This window comes from Rhinolophus sinicus, linkage group LG05 (assembly GCF_036562045.2).
Source record: "Rhinolophus sinicus isolate RSC01 linkage group LG05, ASM3656204v1, whole genome shotgun sequence".
Lineage (NCBI taxonomy): Eukaryota > Metazoa > Chordata > Mammalia > Chiroptera > Rhinolophidae > Rhinolophus > Rhinolophus sinicus.
Window position 1 is genome coordinate 138939367 of NC_133755.1, and position 20804 is coordinate 138960170.

Here is a 20804-nt window from a genome sequence, read left to right on the forward strand (position 1 = left end):
GGAGAGGCTGTGGAGAAAAAGGAACCCTCATATACTGTTGGTGGGAATGTAAATTGGTACAGCCTCTATGGAAAACAGTATGGAGGTTCCTCAAAAAATTAAGAATAGAATTACCATATGATCTAGCAATCCCTCTCCTGGGTATTTACTCAAAAAAAAAGCTGAAACATTTATCCATAAAGATGTATGTACTCTGATATTCATTGCAGCATTATTTACGGTGGCCAAGACATGGAAACAACCAAAGTGTCCTTCGACAGATAAATGGATAAAGAAGTTGTGGTATATATATATATACAATTGAATACTATTTTGCCATAAGAAAAGATGAAATACTGCCATTTGTGACAACATGGATGGATCTTGAGATGATTATGCTAAGCAAAATAAGTCAGACAGAAAAAGTAGAGAACCATATGATTTCACTCATGTGGGGTATAAAACTGAAAGCAACAAAGGAACAAGACGAAGAAAGAAAGAAACAAAAACTCATAGACACAGACAACAGTTTAGTGGTTACCAGAGGTAAGTGGGGAAGGGGGATAGTAGACGCGTGTAAAGGGGGTCAAATATATGGTGATGGAAGGAGAACTGACTCTGGGTGGTGAGCACACAATGGGATTTATAGATGATGTATTACAGAATTGTACACTTGAAATCTATGTAATTTTACTAACCACTGTCACCCCAATAAATTTAATTTAAAAATGTGGATGTGTTTTGTTGAGGTCTATATACCCTGCCTCATCGCTGTCTGGAGACAGCATGTGTATAGGACACAGATGCGCACGCACGCACACACACACACACATACAAACACACACACACACAGAGGGAGAGAGGGAGAGAGGAAAAAAGAGAGAGGAAAAGAGAGAGAAGAGGGGGGAGGGAGAGAGAGAGAGAGAGAGAAGACAGAGGAGCCCATCTAATCCCATAGGAATGCAGATTAACTGACCACAGTTAACGCCACTCAAAAGGGAAGTCCCTGTGAGAGCTACAGAACCCTTAGTCTCAACTTTCAAACCTATTGTTTTAAAGCCCTAAAAATAATTAAGCTTTTAAAATGTGACATTTTGTTAAAAAATTAACCTGTATTTTAACAAAGAAATTAGAAATCAAATTGTTTTATCTCCATTTTCACTTTTTGGCTGCTGTTGTAGGACCTTAGTTTGAATGTCAATGTTCTGCTTTCTTTGGGAAATATCATTATCTTTGTGAACATTTAGAGTTTGACCATTAGAGTCTTGTTATGTTAAGAAGTTTAAATAGGCAAAACAAACTTTTCATCTAGAGGTAGAACACGAAACTCTCCTTTATTATTCCTGGTGACAAATTAATCTTTGACCTCATATTTCCCCATCATTTTCTATTCAGTCAGTCATTAAGTCCCACTGCTTTCCTTTTAAATACCTCATTTCGATCATCCACTATTCATGTTGACTATTTGCCTTTATTAAAAAACCAATCCAAAGTTATGCTAAATTCAAACATTAGAGGAATACATTTACCAAATGCCTTTTCAGCAATATTAAGATAATAGATTTTTACTCTTTAAACTATTAATACATTAGAGTATATTTATAAAATCTTTTAAAATAATTTTTATGCTAATATAATCTTAATATACTGTTATTTGACTATAGTCATAAGTAATACTAGTTTGTAATTTCCTTTCTTGTATTTGTTAGGTTTTGATATCAGGGTTATGCTAATTAAAATGTATTTTTATTCTTTATACCTTTTGGATTATGTGGATTATATTCATTAATAAAAAAGAAACTCAAAATAAATTGGGAAGCATACTGTCTTTTCCCTTGCTCTGGAAAAGCTTATAAAAACATAGGAAGTATCTCTTGAATTTTTAACCCTTTGAAAGTTTGCTATAATTTTCCTCCAAAACCATTTGATACTGGGCTGTTTTGGAGTGGGGCTATATTTTGGATTGCCTCCTCTTCAATGACTATGGCCTCTTTTAGATTTCCTATCTCTTTTTGAATCAATTTTGATAGTTGGTTTCCTGGAGAAGGGGCACTACTTTTCGGGGGATTCATTTATGTTTATGGATAACAAAGGCAAACACACCCTACCTGTAGTTTTCCCAGATTTTGGAGGCCCCACAATTGCAATCCTAATGGGCATAGTAGGCTTAGGTTTGGGTTGGCGGATATATTTGATTGGGTTCTTCATAAATTTTTCTTTAGTTTCCTTACTAGAAAAAAAATAAATATACTGACGATGGATTACAGGATAAAGTGGATTCTGTGAGTTTTCAACTGGCTTGATGGTCTCTCCTTCACTTAGCTGCAATATACACACAATTAAATTAGTAAGTTAGCTTTACTTCATACATCATTTCCCTCAATACATTTGAAAAACAACAATTTGCAAAATAAATATTTCTTATAGAATGAAACTAATTATAATCAAATATTGATATTAAAAAACTGTGTGAAAAGAACAAATTATTTTATGCCCACATGTAATTAATGTCATCTTTCTTAAATGGCTTTCAGTTTATGACAATGATAGTTCTTCTGTTTCCTTTATAATGTATTTAGTGTGTACTGAATGTTTATGCCAAGTAATGTAAAGTTGTTTGGATATATTCATGGGCTTATTTATCTTTACAAATAGGTCCATTCCTAAGGTGGTGTTACAGATGGAAACATGCTCCCCAAAATTTATAGGTTGAAACCCTAACACCCAAGTGAATTTATCTGGAGATAGGCTTTTCAGGAGGTAATTAAGGTTAAATGAGTCAGAAGAGTGTGTCCCTAGTCCAACAGGACTGGTGTCCTTATAAGAAGAGGAAGAGGCACCAGGCGTGCATGAGTGTGAGCACAGAGGAAAGGCCATATGAGGGCACAGTGAGAAGTGGCTGTCTACAGGCTAGCGAGAGAGGCCTTGCCTGAAAACCACCCACTGGAACCCTGGTCTTGAATTTGCAGCCTTCAGAACTGTGACAAAATAAATTTCCATTGTTTAAAGCCACCCAGTTTGTGGTATTCTATTATAGTAAACAGGTGGGATCCTGGGTTATCTTTTAGGGTGTACTATCCTGGTAGGACAAATCCCACTGGCTTCTCTGCCATGTTTTTATACAAATGAAATTCCATGCACATAAACATTAACAGCAGCCACAAAAGGGAAAAATACACTAAAAGGCTGCCTAAGGTATAGGGAAGGAATGGAGTGGGAGGGGTAGTCTCACATCTTTGTATCGGTGATGATGAGAACTGGGTAATTAACTGATGGTAGGTTTGAAGATCTTTTTTGACAGCATCAGATGGCCAAGCCTCAGCCATCCCTGGATTTGACAGAGTAGATGTGAAGCAGGTGGTAATGTCACTCCTCCCCCAGAACTACACCAGGACAGTCCTCATCCTTCAATGGTATTATCAACACCATCATGACCATCACTCTTGGGCTGGAGTGAGGTTCACGGCTGGGAGTAAATGCCAAGGATAAGGAGTCACTCAGGGAGAGGGTGGGAATATCTGCCCTATGCTTCGTATGGTAACAACAACAAAAAAAGCTGAACATGTAATGGTTCCATTTCAAATTCCTTACAATAGTTTCTGCTGTTGCCCAAAATACCTCGCATGCTTCCTTCCACAGTGTTATGAACTCAGAAATACCAAATTGTCAAGCACTCAGAAAAATTCCCAACAGCCCCGAAAAATGATTCCTTATATGCTTAAACCGTTCCTACGACCATGCACTCATCACTCCACAAAGTACTTTTGTACAATCCCAACTACGTTTGGACATGGACTCCACTTTTGTTCTCCCTAAATGGGGTTCTGACTTTGCCTGCTTCTCTCTCTCCCTTGCCCAGCTCAGACAGAGGCTAGGGCATGACCATGTTTCACAAGCTTTGCAGGTGATTCTCATACAAGCTTAACTATCCAGTTCTCTGTGGAGGCAACTGCAATGGTGTTGTATATTTTAGCATGATATCTGACAAGGTTTCTCTTGAGAGTCTTATGGTTAAGATAAATAAGGTAGCACAATTAATTAGAACTGAGACTGATCGTGTCAATATCAACCATGAAAGAGGTTTCAAGAAACATGCACATGGATCCATTTTGGACCCATCCTCCAAAATACAATAATAGTAATACATATTAATAACAACAATAACTCACATTAATTGATTACTTACAAAAATCCAAGCAGTGTTGCAAGCACTTCACAGTGATTAGCTCATTTAATCATTGTAACAATATTGTAAGGTAGAGACTATTCATATTCCCATTGCAAAAATGGGAATGGCTCAGGGAGGTTAAGTGATTTGTTCGAGGTCACTTAGCTAGTAAGGGGTGTTTTTGAACTCAGATAGTCTGGCTCCAGAGGTAACAGTCTTCTCCACTGTGCCACATCACTGGTGGGAATGAGAAGGTACGCTGGTCGAGTGAGCAGCTCACTACGAAATGACATTTTTTATTGTCTACGTAGTGCTTAATAGTATCTGACAAGCACCTGTGTGCTCACTTATTTATTGCCTATCCTCCCTCGCCAATCCAACTAGAATATAAGCTCCATGACAAAAGAAACTTGTCAATCTTGTTCACTACTTTATTTCCAAGAACTAGAATAGTGGCTGGTATGTTCTTTGTTAAGATTTGTTGAAAACCATCCCACATTTGAAGGTATTAAATCTGTTTGTCCACATAAGTACTGTATTTGCCAAAATATAGTACTTAGAAGTAAGTTTGTTAGAAACATCAATGGCACATTCTGTATGGTGTCTCACACTTTCTAGAGGGCTTATACTCTTACATTTGATCTCAGTGGCTTGGTGGCATTATTCTTCCATCTTACAGGTAAGGAAACAGAATCAAAGAGGTTAAATGACTTGCCTAAAATTACATAGCAAATTAGTATCAGAGCTCAGCTCTCTAGATGTTTAGTTTGAAAATATTTTCACCATCTTCTTCTGCTACTAAGTTAAAACCCAGTTGGAATTGGATTATCTCTACAGAAATAGACAAAAGAAATGAAAACCTTTTAACTACTTTTCCCACTTCAAAAAGGCAAAACAACCACATATTGTTATAGCTAGCTAAGAATACTGTACAGTGCTTACTATTTTTGAAATTACCCTGTCTTTCTAGACATACTTAAATAAAAGAAATAAAAAAAGAACTTCTTTTTTTTTATGCATGCTTTCAGCTGCATTTGTTGACGTTACCTTTACAGGGTCCCAATAGCCGAATGTGCTTATATATTTATAGGTAACGCTGAGCATTTTCTGGGCAAGGCGTGATGATATTGGATAACATTTCTCAAAAATGCTTGCACGATTCTCCACCAGTGGTTTCAGTTTCATGTTTAACAAATATTGTACAATGTGAATTTTCCGAGCTCCATTAATGAGAAATACTGGTATTAAAAACTTGTCAAATTCATCCTGATGAGAAAAATCATGAAACCAAATATGTTTTAGTGGGAAGAAGGTGGTAGTACCGTCCCAGCATACAGACATTGCTACGTCAGTCTAGAGCACAAATATCTTTCAGTTTCTGAGTGAATGCATGTGGGCAGCTATTAGGTTGGTACAAAAGTAACTGTGGTTTAAAAGGTTAAAAATAATTGCAAACAAAGCAATTACTTTTGCACCAACCTAATAAACCCTTTGACCCTATATGGCTTCCATGCTGCCCTTGATTTATTAACTTGTTTTCACAATTGAAAGTAGTACTGATGAAAGGGAATATATCCCTAAAACACACATTTCTTTTGAAACGTTAAAAAAATAACCAAGGCATAAACCAAATTTCTTTTGTTTCATTCTCAAATGCCACTTATGATTTATGAAAAATGAAGGAAAATTAATAACCTGTATTACTTGTAAATTAGTCATATCTGCTTCATATTTTTCTCCCAGTTCACCTTTCAGGCGTTCAAGTGCATCAGTTTCCTGTTCTTCATCTTCCTCACTCATCACTTCCTCATCTTTTGGAAATTCATCTTCGAGGATGTTGTCAATATCGTCATCATCGTCATCTTCTTCAGCCCCTTCCTCACTAAGTTCTTCATCTTCTCTAACAACCTCAGGGAGAAAACACTTCCTTTTACTATACATATGAAATAGGTAACAAATGATACTGCTAACTAGTCATCTGGAATATTGTGTATCACTGGATCTTAGTTGGTATGGCGTGGCAACATTCATCTAGTAACACAGTAAAATTTTAAATATCTGGCACCCAAAAATTTAATGCCTTCAAGATTCTGCCACCGTTGTGACCCCATATATAAATAGATAGACAAGATATTAAATGCTATTTATGTCTATGGTTGTCAGAATCTTACGTTTTTGATGGTCGTCAGTAAAAATATTTAATGTAACTCTAAGAGTATAAAGCACTCACTAGCTGTGTTAGCTTGGACAAGATCAGTTTCCTCAACTGTAAAATAGGAATAATAAAAGTACCTACCTCACAAGTTTGTTGGGAAGATTAAATAAGTTAATACATGTAAAACCCTTGGATAAGTGTCTGGTACATGGTAAGCATGCAAATGACAGCTATTATAGTTACTATGTTACTTTGTTTAAAGCATGTACTAATAGACTAGTATATGCCCTCTAGGAGGTTACAGCCTATCTGAGGAAACAAGAATGATACACAAATGATTATTAAAGACTGTGACAGGATATAGATAATAAGTAGTGTTACACGGCTTTCAGTGTTATAGTTCAGTTTGCACAAAACTGAACCCTATAATATTGATCCTCCTACACTGCCTCCACACTCTTCTCCCTGAAGTAGTCCTTGTCTCAGAGCACTGCTTTCCAGTTGGAAACCTGAGAGTTATCTTAACTCCTCCCTCTCCATCTCTGCACATCCAGTTTCCCAGGACTGGCATCTAAAATAACAGTCAGGGGCCGCTGGTTGGCTCAGTGGGTTAGAGCGCAGTGCTCATAATAGACCAAGGTCACCTTGAGACTTTGAAGTGACTTCTAATGTTAAAATGTTTTATTTGCTGCTAAACAATCAGCCAGTAAAGGCAAGGTGAGAAGACAAACCTGGGAAGGGCTTTATCTGCATATGGTTCCCCAATTAGTTGTAAAGAGGTGAGTCATGGAGCTGCATATTCTGTACAAAGAGGCAAATGATGGGAAGGCCCCTGGTTCTGTTCATGAAAGCAAGCTCCAAGGCCTGTTTTGTCAGGATGGGTTTGACTCAGTGTCGCATTAACTGATTATAACAACCACACTATGTGATCTTTGAGAGACCACATTTTGTTTAGTCTTTTTTTGTCTGAGGCAGTAGCATGACATATCTTATAAAATTCTCATAAAGAAGTTGGAAAGAAAATCAACACACAGTTTTAATCTTTGACTTACCAAAAATCTTAGGAATTGTCTTTCAAAAGTCAGTTTGTAGAAATTAATTGTGTGGGATACATAGCCAATTTCGTAAAATATTAAGTCTCAAGGGAGCTAACTTACAAAAACCTGTTTAATTTATAAGATAGAATATTGAATCTTGGAATGAAAAATAAGAAAGCCCCCATCCATTCTAATGTTAACAAATGAAAAAGTTATAAATTAAGAACATTTAAAATTTATCCTGAAAACTAATTCTCTTAAGAAAAAGAAGGCTTAACTAAACAATGGTAAATAAGGGAAATTAAAGTATTGTTAACTAGGGGAACTAGGTATTATTAATTCTTCCCATTTTACAGTGAATAAACCTAGGCTCAGAGAGGTTAAGTAACTTGTTCAAGGTTATACAGCAGCAACAAAACAACTATAAGTTGACTGCCCACTATGTGTCAGCACTACGTCCGGCATTAGGTAGCCACCAATGAACAAAGTCAGCAAGAACCGGAGAGATTATACCAGTTTAGGTAAACTCGACCCTGAAGTCTGAACTCTTGGTAATATGTCCGAGACATTTGAGGTGATTCATAAGGGGACCACTAGGGGCTCCCAAGGGCTAAAGATAGTTAACTGGTTGATCCCATGTTAGGATGTCTGACTTTTTTGATCCTAAACATTAGCATGACTTCTTGAACAGAGTAGAGTTTCAGAACATGTTTGTTCAGACAATGAGCCTTAGAACGAGGCCAGAGATTTCTGTGAATTTTGTTCATGGCTGATTCTCCAGTGTCTGAAATAGTGCCGGGCACTATTTTATAGTGAGCACTCAATTAAGATTTGCAGATGGACTCACTGACTGACCAAATGGATGAATGAAGAACAAAGCAAATAATGAAGAGGGTTCTTGTTTCTTAGATGGTACCATAACTTTCTCAGTTTAATGGTTTTAGATCAACTTCTGGTTATAAATACTTTGTTTGGACAAACAAACAATTGTTCTGGCCGCTCTTCTGCAATGTTTGGGCCCACAGTTACAGCTGCATTGTATCAGGAGTAAACATAGCATATCCACAGCAGGGGACACATGGCTGAAGGTGTAGCGAGCCCTATTTTCTGTTATCCCTCTTTTCTCCTTCCCCTTGTTGGGTTGAACATTTTTATACTGATGGAAATCAGATTAAAGAAGAGACAGCCTTGAAAAGATTTTATAAGGGTGCCTTGAACTAGAAGGAAATGCAAGAAGGCAGAGACTACCGTATTATTTGCCTTGGTTACAAGGGTTACTTGTAAACTGACTGTATAAATATGAGCCTCAGGTCCTTTACAGAACTAGCTGGTCTAGTCACACCTTCTCTTTAACTCCTGCACCCCCAAACAAGCTTGGCTGTAGTGTTTGGGTCAGCTAGATCAATTTGGGAATAGTTCCTCCTTAAACAAAACAAAATCCACTATCTTGAAGGTTTATGTTTTTAAAAAATCAGCAGACGGAGACAAGGAGCTGTACTGAGCCTCCTGCACAGTATATGAGTCTGAGGGTTCACAGGTTCTGCCCGTTCCATTCTTTATCTTGAGATAATTTGCATTTTAGTCCCAGCGCACCTTTACAGGTTCCCTGTCTACACCTTAACACCCAGCTCCCAGCCTATCTCCCTGTGGCATGGGACAAAGATTGATAAAAGCAAAAATATGTGAAAAGCAAAAATAAAAATCCAAAAGAAGCATAGTTTAATGTAGCATTATATTTTGTATTAGATTATTTAAACATCTTTAATGGTTTTCTTTCCTTTCAGTGTTCATTTTTTTGATTTTAAAAATAATAAAAGGTCATTGTATACTCTTATGGAATAACAAAAAGGATAAAAATAAAAATCATATATATTTTCACTATTTCTACATAAACTGTATATCATTCAAGACTTTTTTCTATGCATCGTTTTATTTTATACTGCATGTGCACACACACACATGCACACACACACACACACACACACACACACACACAATGGGTGTCCTGCTTAAAAAAAAAAGTCTTACTTACCTCCGCTTTCTTTTTTTTCTCTTTCTCTGCTATAAGTTCAGCCCTTCTTTTAGAAATCATATCATCCTATTAAAGAGACATTTAAATTTTTAATGGGTAATGATAAAATGACTTTCTATGTATTAGTATATTTAATTCCCCATATACATATTTCCCAAAGTGGGAATAACATTTGGATGGAAGGATGGTGAGCTTTCCCAAACAGTATGTGAGGGTGGTCATTATGCTACGACATCCTTGTATCCCAGACTGCTAGGTCAGCCATTTCCCTACAGACGGATGAAGAACACATGGGGCCACACACTCTTCTACCAACTTTGGAATTCCTACTCACATTTATTACTTATTAGTTTGCTTTTAGTGAAGAGGTGGATTTTGCACATGGAGAAATAAGGAAAAACTTGGAGGCAATCTGTTGGAAATGTTTAATCTTTTATCAAACTATAAAATATAAGAGCCTACTAAAACCTAAAAATACGCATACCAGTGGGGAAAGCGTATGTACTTTGGACACGGTCACAGACATGGTGTATGCACAGTCCTCCCAGCTTTCCACGGGCCTCTAAATCTAATGCAATGGATCCTTTGATATGTCCCCAAGGTTCGCATGAAAACTAATCAGCCCCACTTTGATTCAGGGGGCTCATTGCCTCAGGGCTCTCCAAACTGGAGTCCCTTTAAGTCCTGAGAGATTAGAGTGATGCCTGAAGACGTGCTCTGGGGCCTCAGGTCTAGACCAGCAGGACCCTGCGGCTTTTATCTGGCAATTAGTGAGTATATAAACTGGAGAACTTATGTTTTGTTGACATTCAACAAATACTTGTAGATAAAATGATAAAACTGAACGGAATAAAATTCATTTAGTTTTTGAGCCCCCCCAGAGATTCTATAGCTCTTTACAGGGTGAGAGGTTACAAAAACTCTTATTATTCCTTTTTTTTTTTTTAAACCAGAGTTTTACCAGAGGTGCTTTAACTGCAGAGTTGTGAAAACACAGTCTCCTTTGTGTTTTTGTAACATACATAGAGACCACTGTGGAGACCATAATGAAGTGCAAAGTACGCACAATAACACACACATGTATTTTGAATCTATTTTTCCTCTGATCCTTTCACTCAAATTAAGTTGTGTTTAGTCAAGTTCAACTAATTATTGTATGTCTGCCAGATGCCATCACTGTTCTGAGCGCTGCAATATATATATTCTTTCATTTTCTGTTTAAGCCATATCTGCCAGGCCGACAATATTATCCTACTCTAAGGTGAGTTAACGAAGTCAGAGGGTTTAACTCATGCAATGTCACATGGCCAGTGGAGGGCAGTGTAAGAAACTTCCAGATAAGGGAACGGAAAAGCATAAGGCATGTTGGGTGCTACAGTTGTTTCTCAGTTGTTCCACTGAGAAAGTTAGAAAGAGGATTTGGAACAAGATTGGTAGGCTTTCAATGCCAGACGAAGGAGTTCAGACCTTAACAGGGTGGCTAGATCCAAACAGAGTTTTTAGGAATACCAGTCTTCTGGTGGCCAGAAGGATGGCCTGGAGGGCCCAGAGATGAAGCCAGGAAGGAAGAGTAGGAGGTCACTGCAGGAGTGCCGGGTGTGAGCTGAGAAGGAGGGGGACGAGGATAGCGCTGTGGGTGTGGACAGGAGCTGATGCATGAGGTTATGAACTAGCTCTTGAAACCTCATCTTTTCTGCTCCATATCCCTCAAGTTCTCAGGGCAGGAGATGTCCAGGAGGGAGCTTCCTTGCCCTAGAGCTGCTCTGCCTAATATGGTAGCTACTAGTCACTTGTGACTATATTAAAATCAATTAAAATTAAGTAAAACTAAATATTTGGGTTCTCAGACTCTCTAACCCCATTCAAGTGCTCAGTCCTCACACGTGTAGCTGCTGTTTGCAGGTGAAGACAGCTGCTGCTCGTAGCTGCTGTTTGCAGGTGAAGACAGCTGCTGCTCGTAGCTGCTGTTTGCAGGTGAAGACAGCTGCTGCTCGTAGCTGCTGTTTGCAGGTGAAGACACCGGCCACAACAGTCCCACCGTCACAGGGCTCCGTGACAGCGCTGGTCTAGAGGTGCCCAGCCCACAGTGAGGTAACACACAATGTGCTGTGCTAGTCCCTCTTCTATATTTCTGTTCCATTCCCACACGGACAGACACTTTGGCCTATTTTCTTCAGAGAGATCAGGCAGCAGAACAGGGAAGAATGTCATCAAGAACAGTGTGAAGCTGGGTACCTTTCCACATCTCTCTCCTTACTTCCATAGTTTTTGGATGGCTGAGAGGTCAGCTTGCCTCCATTCTGGGTGGGGTAGGGGTGGTCTGGGACACGCACTCTGTGTGGTAGAGCAGAGGGATGGATGGCAATGCCCTTGAAGGGATTTCCTCCAGCTAACTCCAAAAAGAGTTTGCTGATTGTGTCTCAGCGATGGAAGAGGAACGTCATGGTTTTTAACACTTTGTCTACAGTGAGGATTGAGTTGTGAGACTGTATTAAGCAACTTAAGTTATAGTATCTCAGAATTGGATTTAACTGATCAGCTCTCTGACACTACAGAGAAGTTTTTTCCACAGCATTCCTGCCAAATGTCCATTCAGCCTGTGTTTATTGACAAATAGCTCACTGCTTTCAATCTTGGTTCTTTTTGGAAACGCTTACTAATAAAGACATACATCTCTCTGTACCTTCCTCCTGCCAATGGTTGTTCCTTCCCTTGAGGCCACATGGAACTACAAGCTCTCTTCAGCGTGAAAGCCCTTCAAATAATTGAGCACGGCTCTCATGTTCCATCTTAGTCTTCCTAGTTCCAGATTCGAAAGCTCCATTCTTTCTACTCCAGCCCAGATCTATAGATTTGCCATGTCAAGACAGGTCATATAAATGTAATGAATCATGTAGTATGTACTATTTTTTTTGCCTGGCTTCTTTCACTTAGTATAATGATTTTGATAATCATCCATGTTGTAGGGTGTATCCACAGTTCATTTCCTTTTAATACTGAGTAGTAGCCATTATATGGATGTAGCACTTTGTTTATTTATTTAATCAGTTTTATAAAATGTTAAGATATTTAAAATGTACATCGTGGTGATCTGATTTATGTATATACTGTGAAAGGATGCCTCCCATTTAGTTAATTAACAGATGCATCACCTCACATATTTATCTTTTTTTTTTTTTTTTGGTAACAACATTTAAGTTTTCTTTTAGAAAATTTGAATTATACAATGCCATGTGATCAACTATACATCAGATCTTCAGACCTTATTTCTCTAACAGCTGAAAATTTGTACCCTTATACCAATCTCTCCCTATTTCTCCCAACTCCCAGGTTCTGGCAACTACAATATATGTGTAGGGTTATTTCTGGGCTCTCTATTCTTTTTCATTGATGTATGTGTCTAGTTTGCTATTGAACCTTTCTCTGTTGAATTTTTCAGTTCAGTTATTGTACTCTTCAACTCTGTGATTTCTGTTTGGTATTTTCTTATATTTTCTATCTCTTTCTTTAAATTCTTATTTTATTCATGTGCTGTTCTCCTTACCTTGCTGAACATATTTATGACCATTATTTTAAACTCTCTATCAGGTAAATCACTTATCTTCTTTTCAGTAAGGTCTGTTTCCGGAGTTTTATCTTGTTCTCTTGTTTGAAATAGTCCTTCGTTTCTTCATTTTCCTTGACTCTCTATGTTGGTTTCTGCACATTAGATAAAACAGACACCTCTCCAAGTCTTGACAGAATGGTGTTGTGTAGAAGACGGACCTTATTGATCATCCTGGCCCGAGTTCTTGGCTGTCTCTCAAACCTTTGTGATTGTTCAATCTACCTTCTGTGTTCTTTGTGGCTCCCAGTAGTTGAGAGTGTGCTATGACCCATCAATGTCCCAAAGGGGAGATTGCAGTCAACACAGGCTGATGGGAAGCTGAAACTTTGGGCAGCAGATATTTTGATATGGGTGATATGGATATTTTCTTGTTTGCCCAATGTGTAGGAATAAAAGGTACAAACTCGCTCAGCTAGTTTCTAGGTTTCCTTCAGAGGGAATTGCTTTGTGTATAGCTATAGCTTCACTGTGTCTATGGGAGGAGTTCAGGAGGCTCCTATGTCTCCATCTTGGGCCAGAACCCAGGGCAGTCTATCTGGATGTCTACCACATTTAGTTTATCCATTCATCAGTTGAGGGCATTGTATTGTTTCCCCTTTTTGGCTACTATGAATAATGTTGTTATGAACATTCATATACATATTTTTATGTGGACGTGTTTCATTTCTGTTAGATTCCTAGAAGTAGGATTGTTGGCTTCCCTATGACACTTCCGAACACTGTATGGAATACTACTCACATTACAGTTTTAGAAAAGACATTCTAAGCTAATATCTGGATCTGTTTCTGTACAGGCTAATATGGCCTTCATGGTGGTGTCACAATTCCAGGAGCTAGTGAAAAAGCCACTGAGAGTTTTAATTCTTTGTGTTTCATGCCTGCTCCGCTTGCTGCCTCTTCCACTAGCTCCTGTGTCTGGTACAGGGATACTTTAGTGCTACTACCATCTTTACTTTTATTTGCCTTGGAGAGAGAAGCATTAACATGTTGATAATCACATAGGCCTCAAATAATTCTTAACTCTTTAATTATAAATACTCTTAATATTTGTGGAAAAGTGTTTTCATATTGACTGTGGTATTAAAATCAGAAAACTACATTTTTTTAAAGACCACTTTATAAACTGAATACTCAACCAATTTACTCCCATATTTTTTTTTTTTACATACCTTGATTTTTGCCTTCATTTCTTTAATGAGATTTTTCCTGTCTAATTTCTTCTTTTGTTTCAGTTTCCACTTTTCAATTAGGGGAGGCAGGAGGCGATCAGAAACGTCTTGATCCTCAACTTGTATAAAAACAGCAGCATCTGGGAAAAATCCATGTTCCCCCAGAAACTGGACCTCATCAGGAGATCGTGGGAAACCATCTAATATAAAACCTGTGGAACTAGGTGGAAATTTAGTAATTTACTTTATTTCTTCAAAATATTATATTATAAATATTGATTTAAAAATGAAAGAGTATCGATAAATTCCAACTTTATACGAGATGTGCAATGAATAGTTTAAAGTTTACTATAGTATCTCTTCTTTTAACATTTCTTTTTTTTAAATATTTAACATATATATATATTTTTTTTCCAACCACCTGAGCCACCGGGCAGGCCCTCTTTTAATATTTCTATCTGTATAAAAATTATGTGTCTTCTCTCAAATGTATAGAATTAGATTAAAATTATAATATTTTATACTTATATTTATACTATAGATAAGTTCTCTTTAATTGTAAATAGTGTTAGTATTTGATGAAAAATTAAGAAAACATAAATTCTCTGCCTGAGAGGAATGTCCAGCCAAACGAACGGGTCACTTTTTATGTAAAGGTGGGCTTGGCTAGCCCACCTTTAGTGGGAATCCACCTTTTAGTATTTTTTTCTTTTAACAATGCTTCCTTTCATGAGACAATTCATACCCTGTTCCCCAGGTCCTCTTGTAACCAATGATAATTATTAATGTATGTATCTGGTTCATATGTGTAAGGTGATTCTATTCAAATAGGATTATCAAACTTGTTCAAGTATGATGAAACTTTAAGAATCCTGAAAATAACTGGAATGTTAACACATTTTCATTATGGAGTACCTATAAACAATCAGGCTTTGAGAACTTGGCTTTGTTTAGCTGACAAAGTCAATATTTTGAATGAGAATTTATCCTGTTTATTTAAAATTTGGTTTGTTTAAATATTTGTATTTAAATATGTTTTCTTCTTAATATGAACAGGACCTTCACGAACATTTGACAGTTTCAGCCCTTAATTGGCATTTAAAAATGTTTTCTCTAAGAAATAAAAGGTATTCAAATTGGGAATGAAGAAGTTAAATTGTCACTCTTTGCAGATGACATGATGCTATATATAGAAAACCGTAAAGTCTCCACCAAAAAGCTATTAGAAACAATCAGTGAATACATTAAAGTTGCCGGCTACAAAATCAACGTACAAAAGTTCACTGCATTCCTATATTCTAACAATGAAATCTCAGAAAAAGAAATACAAAAATCAATTCCTTTTGCAATCGCAGCAAAAAGAATAAAATACCTAGGAATAAACTTAACCAAGCACGTGACATACCTATATGCTGAAAACTACAAGACATTTTAAAAAGAAATTGAAGAAGACACAAAGAAATGGAAAGACATTCCGTGCTCATGGATTGGGAGAATCAACATAGTTAAAATGGCCATATTACCCAAAGCAATATACAGATTTAATGCAATCCCCATCAAAATCCCAATGGTATTTTTTAAAGAAGTAGAACAAAAAAATCATCAGATTTGTTTGGAACCACAAAGACCCCGAATAGCCAAAACAATCCTAAAAAAAAAGAACAATACTGGAGGTATCACACTCCCTGACTTTAGCTTGTACTACAGGGCTACAATAATCAAAAGAGTGTGGTATTGGCAGAAAAACAGACACATAGACCAATGGAACAGAATTGAGAACCCAGAAATAAAACCACATAAATATGGACAGACAATTTTTGACAAAGAAGCAAAAAACATACAATGGAGAAAAGACAGCCTCTTCAATAAATGGTGCTGGCAGAAATGGATAGCCACGTGCAAAAGAATGAAACTGGACTGCTATCTGTCACCATGTACCAAAATTAATTCAAAATGGATCAAAATCTTAAGCATAAGACCTGAAACAATAAACTGCATAGAAGAAAACATAGGTACTAAACTTACGGACCTTGGGTTCAAAGAGCATTTTATGAATTTGACTCCAAAGGCAAGGGAAGTAAAAGCTGAAATAAATGAATGGGACTATATGAAACTTAAAAGCTTCTGCACAGCAAAAGAAATCATCGACAAAATAAAGAGGCAACCAACTGAATGGGAGAAGATTTTTGCAAACAGTGCCTCCGATAAAGGGCTAACAGCCAAAGTATACAAGGAACTCATGCAACTCAACACCAAAAAAACAAACAACCCAATTGAAAAATGGGCAGACGACATGAAGAGACATTTCTCCAAAGAGGACATGCAAATGGCAAATAGACATATGAAAAAATGCTCAACATCACTAATCATCAGAGAAATGCAAATAAAAACCACAATGAGGTATCACCTCACCCCAGTCAGAATGGCTACCATCAACAAGACAAATAGTAACAAGTGTTGGAGAGGCTGTGGAGAAAAAGGAACCCTCATACACTGTTGGTGGGAATGCAGACTAGTGCAGCCGTTATGGAAGGCAGTGTGGAGGTTCCTCAAAAAATTACGAATAGAATTACCGTATGACCCAGCAATCCCTCTCCTGGGAATCTACCCAAAAAATCTGAAAACATTTAAATATGAAGACACGTGTGCTCCAATGTTCATTGCAGCTTTATTTACAGTGGCCAAGACATGGAAACAACCAAAATGTCTTTCAATAGATGAATGGATAAAGAAGTTGTGGTATATATACACAATGGAATACTATTCGGCAGTAAGAAAAGATGAAATAGGACCATTTGTGACAACATGGATGGATCTTGAGAGTATAATGCTAAGTGAAATAAGTCAGACAGAAAAAGCAGAGAACCATATGATTTAACTGACGTGGTATATAAACCAAAAACAACAAAAGAACAAGACAAACAAATGAGAAACAGAAACTCATAGACACAGACAATAGTTCAGTGGTTACCAGAGGGTAAGGGGGTAGGGGGGTGGGAGATGAGGGTAAGGGGGATCAAATATATGGTGATGGAAGGAGAACTGACTCTGGGTGGTGAACACACAATGGGATTTATAGATGATGTAATACAGAATTGTACACCTGAAATCTATGTAATTTTACTAACAATTGTCACCCCAATAAACTTTTTAAAAAAATGAGAATAATAAAATACTAAAATAATTTTTAAAAATTTAAAAAAATGTTTTCTCTTATTAAATGGGCAAATTCTATGTATTATCCATAAAATACGTGTCCTTTTCTTTGGAGATGCCTTCAGCATAGTCTCTTCTGTGAGGAACAATTTCATTCCTACAGTTCCAGTTGTCACTTCCTTGTCAATAACTTCTAAATCTTTACCTCTACACCCAACCTCTATTCTGAGTTTTGATTCGGAATTTTAAAAAACCTGTGTAGTTTCTCTTTCTGACTGCCCTTCAGGAATCATACATGCATCATATTGTCAAAAATAATACTCATTGTTATCCTTCCACACTGCTATTCCTACTAACTCACTAGTATTCAGGTGGCGAACTTCAGAGACATTTGGACTGCTCCCTCATTCTCACATATAGTAGCTAAATCCTGGTGCATCCTCTTCTGTATGCAAGTTTCCATTTCTAACATTACACCTTAGTTTAGGCACTTACACCTTTCCAGACTAAGGTAGTAGCTTTTTAAAAATATGCTGATGTTTTTCCTGATTATAAAAGCAACAAATCTCACTATAGAAAAAGTGGACAATACTACACAAAAGCATGAAAAAAGGCAAAATTATCCATAATCTCATATTCCATTCTCATATTGACATTTTGTTTTCTTTCTTTCCAGTTTGTTCTTTATGTGTCCATCTCTCAACCATATTACAAATAACTTTGTACCTTCTTTGTAACTTAACATTATATAATAATATTTCGTATGCTACTACAAATTCTTCATTAAATAATACATTTCAATGGTTGCATAATGTTTAGCTATTTTATTTAGGCTTTCAGAATTTCACTTTTTACTTTTGATTCTTCAATTCATAAGTTTTTTTTTTTTTTTAAGACAATGTCTGGTGTGAGGTCAGGAGCTAAATTAATGAGGAACAACTCATGACTACTGTTGTAGGCAACTTACCTAAGTTCACTAGAACTACTGATCTCATTTAGGGATCAGGAAATTAAAATTAAAGTTGATGACTAACAATCCCACTTACTTATTTAGTCCCTAAAGGCCAGGGACTAAGGGAAAGAGGGTCCCGAGGAGCTCTGGGACTGGCTACTTATTTGATTTCTTTCTGAAATAGTTTATCTCCAAAATTAGACAATAAAAGTTTCTATTCCACAGGGTAGTAGTAAGGATTTAGTAATTAATATGAATAATGCATAGAACAGTACCTGGCACATAAAATTTGTTTATCGATGTTCTTATACTATTAGTACTGTAAATATCATTTCCCTGTCTGCTGGTGGATAAGGAGATTCTGGTTGGGAAAATGAAGTGAAGTTTTAAACTCTGGTGACCTGGAGATTCCTACACGTGTCCTGTCTGGCATCAGCCTTGTTCCTGGCTTTAGATAAAGGGATAACACCATATACAGCTATTAAGTGATTTTCACGGTAATTATTAAAAGGTGACAGGGAAAAGGGTCCAGCCCAGCATTAGTGTACATAGGTTTAGAACATGGGCAGTCAGCTGAAACTACACATTAGAATCACTTGGGGAGCTCTCAAAAATACCAGGGCCTGGATCCCAACCTTATAGTCCTGAAGGTTTTGATTTAATTGTTTTGCTTAGGGTCCCCGGCATCAGTAATTTTGGAATAATTCCCCAGATGTTTTTAATGTATAGAATCACTAGTTTACATAAGAATAAAAGAGAAAATTCTTCAATTGATGTTGGATTACAATTTTAACTTTAGAGAATAAAGCAAATACAAGTCAATAAATGTATAAACCTATATAAATTAAGGTACCATATTGGTTCTTTAAACCACCACTCAGAAAGAATTGCTTCAAGAATTTCTGGAGGCAACAGCTCATTTTCCATTAGATTTAATCTGATTGCTTCTTCTTCTTCTGTAAATTTTACTTCTGGAGGCTAAAAACAAAAATCAGAAAACAAAATTTTTAAATTCTATATTAATAAACAATACTATATTCTTAGTTGATTAAGATAAGACCTGCTTTCCAAAGGTTATTTTTTGTACTGTTGCTTGTAAACCTTTTAAAATTTGAGCTCTTTTCTTTAAACCCATATTGAATATGGTTTTAAATATTACATTATATCTATTATAGCTAAGAGGAATTACTAATGATTAGTATAACTGATTTTTCATACATGGCCTCAGGATACCTGTCTCATCATTTTTTGCTAAAACCTTGTTCAATCTAGATCACACATCTGTATGGCTTAACTGATTTTTGTCATCTATCTTCTATTTATTTAACCTAGATCCTGATTAAAGGATGGGTTAGCCAGGCAGCCATCTGAAATACAATATGTACCTGGGTCAATTTACAGGGGATCATTGGAGAAGAAAAGGGTCTAGCTATATCAGAAATGGTTAAAAAGTGAGCTACAATTAAGAACTTTTTCTTTACAGCCCCAGATAGAAACTGTCTAAGAGATACATACAAACTTTCGTATGAGGTATCATTAGAAATTAATATTTTCAGATCTCCACTGGCATTGGAGCAGATTTTTATGATATATGGTTTAAAAAACCAGACAACACAATAATGGAAAACCTTATAGTCGAGGTGAGACATATCAAATAACATAGTCTCAAATAAATGCTATATAACATTCGTGTCAGGGAAAGCTTTTCTGATTTTTATTAGAGACATGTAAAACTCAATTTATATTCTAGATGAACAGTAAGTTCTGCATCTAACATATGGGGAGGATGACTCTTAAATGACTTTTATGGGCTAATTCTTTCTGCTTCTTAGAAATTTTCTAGAGTTTTATACAGCATATATTCTACTTTCCAAAAGTAATACCAGTACACACAACTATCTGCAAAGAGAGTATTAATATTACTACCGGCTTCTTTGTATGTTCTTTCTCAATTGTGACATTGGCCTGAAATGCAAGCTCTTCAAGTTCTTGTTTTCCAATTTGTTCTTCCTCAGCATCTTCCTCAAATTCAGGTCCAATTTTCTTTTCAGTTTTGAGCATTAGTTTTTCTTGAAGAAATTCTTCAAACTGAATGTGAAAAACGCCCAATTTTTCTGCCAAATGTCTTCCACAGACAGTTTTGCCAGAGCCATGGGGGCCCAGAAGGCATATTCTTAATGGAGGAGCCTGTGGGGGGCAGTCAGGGAGAGGTGGGGAAAGGGAGAGTGAAGGAAAGGAAGTTTTGAGGAATTAGAACAAATAAGGCTAATTATTTGCCCTCCCTAAGACTGAATTATCACTTCACAAACTCAAGGATGTTCGACATTAGGGTATCAATTATCATGATTCATTGCGTTGGAGCAACAGCAACCATAAGATCACCTTGATATCATGTGCCAAAGGGCCTTTAATAAATAAAATGAGCTTTAAAAAAAAATTTTAATTAACAAAATGGAAAAGATACTTTTTTGACATGATAAAAACTCAAACAATACATTTTATTAAAATGGTATGTCAAAATGATCAAGCATTACGTGATCTATGTAGAA

At 36.7% G+C, this 20804-nt stretch overlaps 1 protein-coding gene across 10 annotated transcripts in view; it reads right to left on the reverse strand.

The window, feature by feature from the left end:
* Positions 1-20804, reverse strand: part of AK9 (adenylate kinase 9) — a 109866-nt gene that overhangs the window by 12792 nt on the left and 76270 nt on the right. For 5 of the 10 annotated variants that reach the window (XM_074333408.1, XM_074333409.1, XM_074333410.1 and 2 more), the window contains 7 exons: positions 20182-20442; positions 19109-19233; positions 14148-14367; positions 9372-9437; positions 5843-6055; positions 5195-5413; positions 2088-2301 (listed from right to left, as the gene is read on the reverse strand). In XM_074333408.1, the coding sequence (XP_074189509.1) occupies positions 2088-2301; positions 5195-5413; positions 5843-6055; positions 9372-9437; positions 14148-14367; positions 19109-19233; positions 20182-20442 (1318 nt within the window). Of the gene's footprint in view, positions 1-2087; positions 2302-5194; positions 5414-5842; positions 6056-9371; positions 9438-12064; positions 12217-14147; positions 14368-19108; positions 19234-20181; positions 20443-20804 lie in introns of those variants that run through there. The other 5 variants (XM_074333413.1, XM_074333412.1, XM_074333414.1 and 2 more) reach the window with 5 other exon arrangements.